At 44.2% G+C, this 12,740-nt stretch overlaps 1 protein-coding gene across 2 annotated transcripts; it reads right to left on the minus strand.

Moving 5' to 3' along the window:
* Nucleotides 1–1,290: 1,290 nt before the first annotated feature.
* Nucleotides 1,291–3,224, minus strand: LOC135650223 (patatin-like protein 3). 2 transcript variants are annotated; one of them, XM_065169465.1, is made up of 2 exons: nucleotides 2,227–3,224; nucleotides 1,291–2,062 (listed from the first exon to the last, which is right to left on the minus strand). In XM_065169465.1, the coding sequence occupies exons 1-2, from the start codon at nucleotides 3,133–3,135 to the stop codon at nucleotides 1,955–1,957; spliced, it is 1,017 nt and encodes a 338-aa protein (XP_065025537.1). In that variant the 5' UTR covers nucleotides 3,136–3,224; the 3' UTR covers nucleotides 1,291–1,954. The 2 variants fall into 2 exon arrangements, with proteins under 2 accessions (XP_065025537.1, XP_065025538.1); XM_065169466.1 differs by having other exon boundaries at nucleotides 1,291–2,021; nucleotides 2,227–3,222.
* Between the last annotated feature and the right edge of the window lie 9,516 nt (nucleotides 3,225–12,740).

The raw sequence follows: 12,740 nt of genomic DNA on the forward strand, positions 1-12,740 counted from the left end.
TCTATCAGATTACTCCGACGCATCCAAACCAAACTTTATTCTATATTTGCCTATTGATTTTTTCTATCTAATTATATCTATTATTTATTTTAAAAGTAATTATTTTCTTAAGGTCGTTATTAAAGTTAATTTTGAAACAGGATACTAATCACATAATAATAATAATAATGAGGTGATGAAGCAGTTGGCTAAGATTGAGAGTTCCAACTTCTCAAAGCCCATTCAATAAAATAAAACAACAAAGGTATATCAACACTTTGATATGTATCAGATTATATTTGCTAATGATTTTTTCTACCCAATTGTGTGTTATATTTATTTTTAAATTTATTATTATTTTTTCTCAAAGTCCAGTGTGAAAGTTTACTACGAATTAGGATACTAACTGTATACTAATGGGGTGGTGCCACAGTTGGTCAGCACATAAGTGATCCCTCTCTCACCCCATTTAATAAAGTAAAGTAATAAAAATATATTTGTGCCAAATGTGATAGATTTAGGTCAATTATAGTAGTTTGATATCTATCAGATTACTCCGACGCATCCAAACCAAACTTTATTCTATATTTGCCTATTGATTTTTTCTATCTAATTATATCTATTATTTATTTTAAAAGTAATTATTTTCTTAAGGTCGTTATTAAAGTTAATTTTGAAACAGGATACTAATCACATAATAATAATAATAATAATGAGGTGATGAAGCAGTTGGCTAAGATTGAGAGTTCCAACTTCTCAAAGCCCATTCAATAAAATAAAACAACAAAGGTATATCAACTCTTTGATATCTATCAGATTATATTTGCTAATGATTTTTTCTACCCAATTGTGTGTTATATTTATTTTTAAATTTATTATTATTTTTTCTCAAAGTCCAGTGTGAAAGTTTACTACGAATTAGGATACTAACTGTATACTAATGGGGTGGTGCCACAGTTGGTCAGCACATAAGTGATCCCTCTCTCACCCCATTTAATAAAGTAAAGTAATAAAAATATATTTGTGCCAAATGTGATAGATTTAGGTCAATTATAGTAGTTTGATATCTATCAGATTACTCCGACGCATCCAAGTTTCTTTTTTTTGTCTACTGGTTTTTTTTACCTAATTGTGTTTTATATTTATTTTTAAAGTAATTATTTTCTCAAGTAAGTTATCAAAGTTAACTACGAAACAATATATTAATCACACAATAATGGACACTGGTTCATTCAAGGTTTATTCTTTTTTTTTTGCTTTGTTGAATGATTTTTCTACCGACATGAATGCGGTGTCCTGCAAGGCTATCCATGAACAATCCATCGGCTGTGGCTATAACCACGTTATTATAGGTGATAAGGGCAATAATTATGACAAGACCCTCGTGATATCAGCTGATGCCCCGCACCTTTGACGGGTTGACAACGCCTGACCAGCATGGGCTGGAACGCCAACCGAGGCCCATCAACGATCGCTCAGACTCGCCTCATCACGACACGCCAACAGCAATGTCAGACGTCATCAGGGGATACGACCCTGCTCCCAGTGGGCAGGTGCATCCGGTAACACTCAAACCCCTTATAAATACCGTCGCGTTCTAAGATACGAGAGAAAAGGAAAAAAAGATAGAGCACTCTTCTCCACATCACTAACTTGATCGTCAGAGGGGTCGGGTCGGACATCATTAACTTGATCGTCGGCGGGGTCGGGCCGAGCTTCCGACCCGACCTGTGTGTAGGAACGAAGACGAGGCGTGTCTCGCCGGACGTACAGGCGGGGAGTCCTTTTCCGGAGAAAACGACGACCCCTCTCCCCGGCCAAATTGACCAGCGGGTCGACGACCTCTACTGTTCCGAGGAATCTCCCGGGGGATTCCCGTCATTCGGACCCAGAACAAGCCGCGTCGGTCCCGAGACCATAGCATAAAGTTGTTTACCCCAACAGTAGGTATAGTTTGCTCACGGAAGTCGAAGGTTTATCTGTATGCGCAGGTAATTGCTTGCTCTACGGTGTCCGAATGCCGTCGCCACCGCTTGATCCACCTGACGATGATCACAAAAGCCACGGCTTTTGATGAGTTAATCTGAACCGTCAAAATATTTGATCATAGATGATTGTGAGAATGTACGGTCAGGATACGTTTTTTACCGACAATTGGTTAGGGCTAGAAAATGTCTCGAAGAAAGAGGAAAAGAAACTGAAAGCAGCGGGCGGGAGAAAGGAGATGGGGGAGTCCGGAATCCGTACCATGTCGGCGAAGCCCTCGCCAGCGATCCTGACGAGCTCAGCGGCACCCGGTGCGGCTGGCGCGGGGGCGGAAGCGCCGAGAGACACCACCATGAGGTCTTCCACCCCGGCCGCGAACGGGAACTCCGGCTTGTTGTGGAGGACGTGCGTGATGGCCGCGGCCACAGGGTTGGCCATCGCCACCCCGGCGCCCACCGCGGTGACGCGCGTCCGCCCGTCCACCGACCGCAGATCGACCGCCGCGGTGGATGCGTCGGCGCACGTGGCCGCGCACACTTCCCACATCCGGAAGTCGTACCCGTCTGCCTCTACCGCGTCAGCCCGCGAGAAGAGGAACGGCGCCCCCGTGGCGAGATCGTAGCACGGGATGAGCACCGGCTTGACGGTGTCCCTCAGCGTCGCGTCGCCGAAGATCCGACGGAAGAAACTCCCGGGTCGACGGAACATCCCACGGAATAGGCCCCTCCCGGAGGAGAAGCCGCGCCCGCGGCGGCGGCTCTCGGAGAGGAGGAGGTGCAGGGCGTCGGTTGCGGAGAACAAGGGCCGACCGTCGTGGTCCCTGGTAAAGAGCATCGCGACGAGGACGCCGCCGGCGCCGGAGCCGGCCGCGACGTCGAACATGTAGGCAACGCGGGCGGATGGGTCGCCGGAACGGTGACGGAGGGAGGACCCGAGCCGGGCGAGGGCGACCGCGGCGAGGAGGGCATCGGAGGGGCTGCCGCCGCCGTCGATGGACAGGATCCGGATCCTTCCTCGGGCACCTGCGGCGGTCCGGGGGGAGGCGCCAGCTGAGGAGTAGGAGGAAGTGGGGAAGAAGAGCTTGTTGGGGTCGTCGAGGCCGAAGAGGAACTTGCTCTCGAGGACGGAGAAGATCTCGTAACTGAGCTTGTCGGCGTCGACGAACGCCATCCTTCCGAGAGCGTGATGGAAGCGGTCGAGCCGCACGGAGAAAAAGAACCGAACCGGATTTATCTGGAACGGAACGGAGGACTCGAGCTTGGAAGGCGGCGAACTGCTCTTCCAGCTTAAATAGCCAAGGGGAAAGGCGCGCAGGTCAGGGTCACGACCACGGAGCACGTTAGCGGAACGTGGGCCTGACCCGTACGTCAGCCGCAGCAACCGTCGGATGAGCCGCAAACGGTCGAGATCGGAGGCGGGGAGACGCGCTGCGGAAAGTGGGACGAAGGCTGGGTGACGCGTGGGTTGCGTCGGGTCGGTGGAGGGGGATTCGGCGACGACTCGGCGGGGAGTTCAGATGGGCTTGCACGTGTGGGAGGACCTCGGTGCGTGCAGTCACCGACGGCTTCGGTAGTGGGGATCGGACGCGATCGCATGGATCCCAGGACGTTGTCGGGGACGGACGAGACAGTGACAGCGGCGAATCAGGTTGCGCCACGCTTCACTTTTTTTTTTTTATGGCCCGCGGGGATCAGAAAAAGGAAGAAAAATATAGAGGTAATACTGTCCATATCTTTTAATTACATGGCTTTAATAGTTACTTACAAAAGGGGATCAATTTATTAACTTGATAGGTCACATAAAGGTTTCACCTTTTTAACATAAAGGTTTCACCTTTTTACACTTTGTCTTTCATAAATTATTTTCGTGAATCGTATCCTTATTAACTAGATTACAAAGATGTTATGACACAAACACCATCCTGTTTATAAGAATCAGGTTTTTTAAAAACTAATTAACATTAATCAAATCAAAATATTAAAAAGAATTAAGAATTTGACGATTAAAAGAGTTATCCAATACTCTCATCTTTTGCAAGCCTGGATAAGTTTGATAATTTATTGGGTTAAAAATCAAATAAAATAGCAAATGATTAATTGGTTAGATTAGTATATATGATCTAATTAATTCAGTTCCAAACCATAGCTAGTTTTGCTTTAAGTTATGCCTGTATATTTGTTTAGATGATCATTTGAAAATTTTACATAAATTACACTCTATTTACTTGTGGTCCGAATGTGTGCTTAAAGGGAATTTTGCAGCATGATGTATGTATGTCTGTAAAAACACTTACCTTGTTGGTATACTTTGTATCAAATTTTCCAATCTTGATCCCAATGTTTGGCATTAATCACGTAAGTTGGTGTTAGGTTTATTCTAATTAGATTGGAAGTTTCTGGGTGCGGGGTAAGTTTCACTTGTTGAGGGATTGACGAGGAGCAAGACAAGAATACGAGATCAATGATATATCTAATATATCAAATCTTAACGTGGTACGCGTAGTCAAATGATGATTCCATATCATGACAAATCATCTGATTTTATCAACGAATAGTTTTTTCCTATCTTCTTACCATGCATAAATACTAGGGATAGTTTGATATCAAATATCATGATTCGAGCTTGATGGACTAATTGATTTATCAATTTTGTTTCATCGAAATTGTTGATCAAAATATCTAAGCTTCATTTTTAACGAGAGAGTAACCAGACATAGACATTCAAAAAGACTTCTTGTTTTATATTTGCTTTGATATTGTCAATCAACTTTTTTCATGTGATTCGAGTGTTAGGTTTATGCTGATCAACTAAAGTATCGGAAGGCTCCTCTTGGAGTCCTTGTTTGATGAATGAAGGGTTGGTGCAAAGCATGGTGTAATGCAAAAATGGGTACCAACCACTTTATTCCTCCTGGTTTGAAGGACTACTTGTCTTGGCAGCACACTGTCACGGACTTAGCTGGTTTTGCCAAAGTCGTGCGGCACCCTTGCGTGTCCGTCCGCAAAGGTCAGCCTCCCCGAAACCTCCCACGGTCCCTTAGGACCTACAAAAGAGAAAACGGGTTAGAAAAACGCCTCACTCGGGATCCACAAGCAAACAATCCAGGAAACACTTTATGGACAATGCAAATTACAAAGAGACTTTACAAGCTCAGAACAGTTGCACAACAAATGTTAAAAATGATCCATTACAGACCGAGAATCTCTCACGTGTGTCCACATAACACAACCTTTATTTACAAGCCTACAAGGGGACTCTTAGCCTTCGGCAGTCCCTCTATATGCTGTGCAGAGCATGAACAAACCAAAAGACACAGACATACATGAGCATTGCATCCAACATCCTGTTTCGAAGTTTGTCCGTGACATTCTCCCCCACTTATTCCTTCGACGTCCTCGTCGAAGCCTTTGCCGACACTGCAACTCCTTGCCTTTGCTGAGTCTTCAATCTCCTGCTCCAGCTGCAATGCACCTCCTGGCTCCCAGCTGCTCTCCGCTGTTGTTTTTGAGTAGTCGAACCTTTGATCCGCCATGCTGCTTCAACTCACCAATGACTCTGACTCTGGTGTGGGGTTGGTTGAGTTGTGTTGATCCTTGTTGGTTCCTGCGGATCCTCCAAATGAAGGAAAAGACCATCCTTACTGCGCCAGTCTCTCAAAATTCCACATGCTGCTTGAATTGGGTGGATGCTTGTTGGAGCTTTAACGAGCATCCTTTCGCAAACTTCTGAAGTTTTGGGTCCTTCCTCCACAAAATTTGTCCATTGACTCTTCTTTCGCTTAGTTGTCACCTCCAAGTAGGTTCGCAACACTTCCGCTTTCGATTGGCATTTCGTTGGGAAATGAAGCGGACAATCTACTCTCAGTAGCACTGATCACCGTTGGTGAGGATTTGACAACTATTGTCTTCCATTATCTTCGAAGGGTCTTTGAACTTGTGTAGAGCTCCTCTGCTGGATAGATAAGAGAATTGGGGTACTCGGTTTTGCCCATTCTCTTAATAGTTGAGAAGGCAAAGGTTACTTGACTTCGCCCGCCTCCTCGAGGTTGTACTCCATGCATCGAGCTGGTTACTAGCCTTCGCCTGCTCTTTGCTCACACTTCTGAAGCACTTGAAGTGTTTGCACTCCTTGCATTGAGTTAGTTACTGTGATTCACCTTCTCAATGCCATTGAACTTCTGGAATGCCGGAAGTTTTCACCCCAACTTGGAGTAGTTCACTGATAGATTTGGTCGCCCCTGGGAATGTACCGTCTTCTCCATCAACCCTGCCGCCTACTCCACTGAGTAGCAAAGGTACAGCACCGCGTACTGTCTGCTTCGTTCCTTGGTCGTGCACTCTTGCATGACCCGAAGTCCTTCTCTTTCGGCTATCTTGATGAGAAGCTTGTTGACACCGGTCTTACGAAGTTCCTTGGCCTCGCCCTTCAGCCTTGTCTCAGTACATGGAGTTTGCCTCTGCGTACTCCATCTCCTCGGCCCCTTTCACGACCAAGCGCTCTCCCTCCATGAGAGCAAGGGATCAATGACTTTCACGAAAGTCCCGCCTCTGCGGTACCATGGCGCTGCCATGCCCATGGCCCTACTATCCATCGCCTCGCATCTGCATCCTTTTTCTTCACAATCAGTAGATATGTCTCTGTGGCACTCCTCCGAGTCCACCTCCATTCTAACTGATGCTTGATTTTGGGTAGCTAAGTCCCTCTGGACTCGTCGTCGCTTCCTCGCCCTTTTTCGACCCCCTGCTTCAACACCTCTGGGTTCTCCAAGCAGATCTCTTTGGTCGACGGAAAGACAGACTGCAACCCCCATGCATGGCCTCTGCCATCACGTTGTAGGATTTGCACCGATTCTGTTCTCCTTAGCTTCCTTGGTAGCAACGTTCGCTTACTCGACCTTGTCCTCTGACTTGTCGGGCTCCCTTAAGCGAATATAGTTCTGGAGCAGTCCAACTCTCCAGCTGCTTCGATCATAACTCTGCATGATCAAGTCCCTCCCATGGGACTCACTGGTCCTTACATTCGAACTTCTCCCTTGGTGGAACACAGCCCCCATATGCTGATGACCAAGGCTTTCACCCGATGCAAAATTCGATGCACGCACGGAAGACCCGCCTCTGCGGTACCATGGCCTTCACTCCTTGAATCCATAGCCCTTCTTGCCGTCGTGTTGTTCACCGAAGTGGAGCTTCCAGTAGCTCCCGATCATACCTCCATATGATCAAGTCCCTCACGGGGTGCTGTGTGTATCGTATTGCCGCGAACTATTCCACCACGATCCACTGCACCATGTTGCCTCCTAGTGACATCTCCATTGCATTCTGATCCTTGTGGGGTGAACTCGAATTGTGAACCCTCCATGTGTGGCCTCTGCCAATACATCGCAGGGTCTCCTCCACTTTCGACTTTGTTCGCTCCTTTGGCAATCGACCTTCATCCACCCACTCTTGGGTCACACTTAGATGAAGCACCGCTCTAGGACAGTCCATCGCCTAGTAGCTCCCGAAGTCCACCGACTTCGCTGAAAATGGTGCACCATTGTCTGGATCCTGGGTCTCTGCCCCTACCAACACAATCTCCGCTGCGCACCGCTTCCTTCAAGCAACTTGAATAGAAACACTGTGGCATATTCTTCAAGAGTACCCGCCTTCGCGTCCTCTTGCCCCGTGCCAAGGCCTTCTGAACCCAAGTTCGCCTCTGCGAGTTGAGTCGCCTTAGTTCCTTCGCCAAATGCTTCTCTGAGATAAGGTGCATGTGCCCAGAAGCTCCCTTCATCTTTGGCACCATGCAAGGTGAGTCCACTCCAACAGAAAGAAGGACCCATGGAACAACATGATTCTGCTCTTGCCTCTGCAAGAGTTCATGTCCTTGACCTCTGTCCAGGGAAAGCTCTGTGCCTCCGCTCCATGTTCCATCTTCTATGCCGACTCACTTCATACGGCTTGGGTACTTCGCCAAGTCACACCCAAGTTGCTTCGCTCCTCGTTTTTGTATTGCGTTGATGGTGGCCCTCGCGCCCACCATTCCACGGGTCAGCCCTCCCTTGAGTCCGATCTCCATATCGACTCCAAGTGTGCCTTCATTTGTGTTGCTTTTGGTCGCTCCCCCACTTGATCTCGCAATGCATCCACCAATGCATTCTCTCAAGCGAGATCATGCGACGACTCCTCGCCGCTCGCTCAGTCTGTTGAGCTTCATGAAGTTGTTGAAGGACTCCTCCTCAACATGTGCGGTCCGTTGCACATGATTCTCCCTCTGGAGAGCCGGGACTTATCCCTCCTGGATATCTATCCCGTTGGAGCAACATCTCTCTTCAATTCGGAGACCACCATCCCCTTGGACTACTCCGATTTGCCGAACAAACTGTGCATTGTTCTGCCTCCTGCAAACGCATTTGCTAGATTGCGACTCCACGTCAATACAGCCACCGCTGCACCACTCAAGGCCTAGCAACATGCTGAACTCGCTGTACACTTCAGCCTCCTACGGACGTATCCTTTGCATGCCGAAGAGAATGTTCCAATGCTCCATGGTGCCGAGCTCCGGTCGCTTTGGGATGGCCACGAACAGTCCGTCGTCCGTATATAAGCCCTTGCATGAGTACCGAATTCTTTGAGTTAGCAATTCCCCTCACCTCTGTGAGCTTTGAATAACTCTTTCGGTCGCCGAACAACCCATTCCACCTTACATGGTCTCGACTTTTGCCAAGCGCCTCGCTTGCTTTGAGCACCATCAAGTGTTGTTGTCAACGTTGAGCCGTAACTCAAACTCAGCCATCCCAACATTTGTGCGCTCCACATTCTTCCCAGCTTGCTTGTCCTCGTGGTGCCTTTGGCACGAAGGGTTGGCCATTCCTCTGAATGCCAATCTCAGATGCCCGCTCCTCTGAGCGACTCCTTTTCCCTACATCTCAATGTCCGTTTTCCCCAAAACGGTCGCGCGTGCTAGCTGCCCTCAACGCAGCCCCACTAGGTCCCCCACGTTTGCATGTCAAGTGTTTCTATGAGTGCTTGTCCCGCTCTGATACCATCTGTCACGGACTTAGCTGGTTTTGCCTAAGTCATGCGGCACCCTTGCGTGTCCGTCTGCAAAGGTCAGCCTCCCCGAAACCTCTCACGGTCCTTTAGGACCTACAAAAGAGAAAACGAGTTAGAAAAACGCCTCACTCGGGATCCACAAGCAAACAATCCAGGAAACACTTCATGGACAATGCAAATTACAAAGAGACTTTACAAGCTCAGAACAGTTGCACAACAAAGGTTAAAGATGGTCCATTACAGACCGAGAATCTCTCACGCGTGTTCACATGACACAACCTTTATTTACAAGCCTACAATGGGACTCTTAGCCTTCGGCAGTCCCTCTACATGCTGTGCAGAGCATGAACAAACCAAAAGACACGGACATACATGAGCATTGCATCCAACATCCTGTTTCGAAGTTTGTCCGTGACAACACGGGGGCATGGACTTGTTATTTAATTCCACAAGATAATGCAGGTGTGTTTGTCTTCATTACACGTTGGCCTCTTTATGTTATTGGCTTTTTCTTCCATGGGCTATTCAACCTCTCTTTCTTTGTTTCATAAAAAAATGCTTTCGTTGTGTACATGTTGCTTCCTCTTTTGTTCATATATATCATGGTGAAGGGCAGATGTCATTTAAGGTTCTTCCCCGCATTCAATAAAAGCTTAGCTACTCTTTCACGCAAAGGTCGGTGTTGAGCATTACTAGTGTACTTCGATAAGGAAGGAAGTCTTACGACTTGCACTGATGGCAGCTGAGCCAGTAAAGTGATAGAAAGCAATGTTTAGTATTGAGTTGAGTGTATAATTAAATAAACTCATAATTATGAGGGGTTTATTTTGCAGCACTAAGTTAGGTTCTATTTGAGGGGTAAGTATAAGCATTACTATATTGCTCAAGAGTGAGTGAGAAGAAAAAACAGAACTTTTCGTATGGTAAACTTTATAGGAACATAGATTGACAGTTGATAGTACAGATTAAGAGAGCGTAGGTTGATCCTCCTATATTCTGCACTGATCGGGATCTTATCTACTGGATTCCTCATAAGTTTTTAGTTGGTTTAAAATTTTATTATTATCGACTTATCAATTATCCGATTAGATGAAAATTAAGGAGGTTTGGGGCATGAGGGTTATATGTGGAGGTAAGCTGATATAAATTGTGTATAATTCTTGAGAAAAAAAGGGAAGCAAGTTCTAGTAATTAAGAATGCTTTATTACACTTATACTTTATCTCCACTTTCAACAACTCGTGCAATCTCGTTGAGATGCCATCTTTTCTTTCTTGACATGAAAGATTCAAGTATATAGTCCACAGAAACGACAAAAGGTACAAGAACAATTCGATTACTTTGTGCAACATAGTGATGAAAAAAATTACTTTCCAGTTGATCCCAGGTGTACCTTAATAGATGCCGATATTATTCTAAATTTTGTTGCATCTTGTATTCTTAAAAGAGATAATTTTAATCATATTTTTTCTTATTAATGTATCTAATAATATTTTTTATATGGATTGTGAAGTTTTTGATATATGAGGTAAATAAATACATGGATTTTTGTGTTTTTCTTTTCAATAAATAAAGTACAGTTTTCAGGCCTAGTATTTCTACACAGCTCCAAGGAAGTAAATCTTTGACTTGGATTCATTTACTAATTAGTTAGATTTTCAAATTTTTGAAAAATTCTACACATTTCATACATAGATATTTTTTGTTGGCCAAAGTAAATAAAATATAATTTAGGTAATAGTATGATAAAAATGAATTGAGTATAATTAAGATGAATGAAAAATAAATTCCTATAAAATAATTTTTTTTTATCTATGTTAGGTATATTATTTTTATAAGGAGACATTGACGAAGATATTGTTCATAAAATGAAAGGTAGATAGTTAAAATAGAGGGAGACACCAGGCTTTTATGTGATCATCATGTGCTCCTGAGAATAAAAGTAAAATTTTGGAAGATATTTGTTAGGCTAGATATGGTCAAAGAGTTAGGTGGTTTAAAATGACATGCATAAAAAAAAACATTGTGGTTGGGATGAAAATATTAAGGTGAATGCATGGGATTTCTAGGAAAAATATGATAATTTTTTTCTTTCACAAATATGATAATTGTTGGCATGAGCATGACAGCATTCTTTAGTTGGCATTTTCCTGGCTATGTTACAGCATCATTTATAAATGTTATCAGCTTAATTACCAGCTTGCACCGGTGACTTGATTACTCTTTTATTATTCTCTATGATGTGAACTGTACCAAAAGCTTCAAGCTTGATCAGATCAAGTAGGTAGCTCTGGCTGATATCAACTTTAGTGGGTTGGCTTGAAATATACTTGAACATAGTTGAATGACAATTGCAGCAACCCAACTTTCTCTTATATATATATATATATAAAAACATGCAAATGTTAGCTAATTCAAAAGAGAGTATAGAAAGTTGCATGCATGTGCAGCATGGTCTAACCTTATCCTCATCAAAAATACTTCAAATTAATGCCTTTGAGAACTTTATTGACTCGATTTCAACCATAAGCATGCAATGAACATGACATCCTCTGGTGATTTATTTATACCGAAGAAATGTTCTTTGAAAGTGATCTATGTTAGCTTGCATACAAAGAAGAGTGCTCTGTTGTTCTGCATAAAGTAAGTAGAGAATGCCCAACTCTAAGTTGATTAAGAAGTAAAAGTGACATCTCTTCTAATTGATGACAATTGTTGCATGAGCAAGCATCAGTGTGGGTGGGTTATTATCATGGTTATCATCATCTGTAGCATTAGTGTGTGCAGAAACTGGCTTTTCTGCCCCTAACGTCATTGTTGGGTGTTCAGGATATCATATCTACACCACTTTATCCTGGACCACCAACTCTAGTTATTGTTCTTCCTATGTCTTCTGCTCCAAGTGCAATATAAAAGTGCTTCTTTTTCCCCTGGACCTATCTCTCTAACTTGTTCTAATCTGTTGCCAAAATTTCATCATTTACTTTGCTAGTGGAAGTTCCATCACATGTCTATCCTATTTCTATTTGTCACCAATAATAACTGTATTATGTGATGAAAATATTATGAGAAGGAATATATGCAAATGCCATGGAAATTGAAAGTTGCATTTATATGACATCAGTCTAAGATTAGTCAATTCCTACCGACAGTTCTCGCAGAAAGTACGTTCAGCGTGGATCATATCATGCCGCATCAGACGACAAGGATCATGCAGCAGTACGGTTATTGCGTCACTTCACTGTCCAGCCAAGCAATTCAATATGATCGAGAAGCAAAGGTGAGGTTACTGCAAGCTTGAGTACACCATGCTTGATTGTTTATAGCAGCAGGAGTTACTACTCCAGTTTCCTCTTTCTTGCTATTCCACAACTACACTACTGTGAGATCATTCATGATTAGCCCTTCGCCCTTACTTTGCAATCCATCTCACATGTCTTGTCTCTTGCTTTGACAAAGTTTTCTTATAAATTTTTATGGGGGTTGCATGAAGGTCAGAACCTATAGAGTTATCTATCACTTTGAGCATGTTAATTGTGTAGGACTAGGATCTAGATTTTTCTGTTTTGATCGAGAGGAACTTCCCATTTAGACACTCTACTAATAACAAGCATAAACAAATCTAGTCATTTGACAGTGTTTATTGCATACTCTTATGAATCTAGTATGGACAGATCCAGAAGCACCATGCGTCTGGTTGTTCGAATACTGAATTGCTGTAGAGATGACACATGCCCCATAT

The sequence above is a fragment of the Musa acuminata genome, chromosome BXJ3-9 (genome assembly GCF_036884655.1).
Source record: "Musa acuminata AAA Group cultivar baxijiao chromosome BXJ3-9, Cavendish_Baxijiao_AAA, whole genome shotgun sequence".
Taxonomy (NCBI): Eukaryota; Viridiplantae; Streptophyta; class Magnoliopsida; order Zingiberales; family Musaceae; genus Musa; species Musa acuminata.

Bases quoted from the DNA above. Each gene is read 5' to 3' on its own strand.
- LOC135650223 (XM_065169465.1), bottom strand. From the start codon at position 3,135: ATGGCGTTCGTCGACGCCGACAAGCTCAGTTACGAGATCTTCTCCGTC. The intron at 2,063-2,226 runs GTACGGATTCCG...TTGACGGTTCAG, and splicing joins GCGAGGGCTTCGCCGACATG to ATTAACTCATCAAAAGCCGT.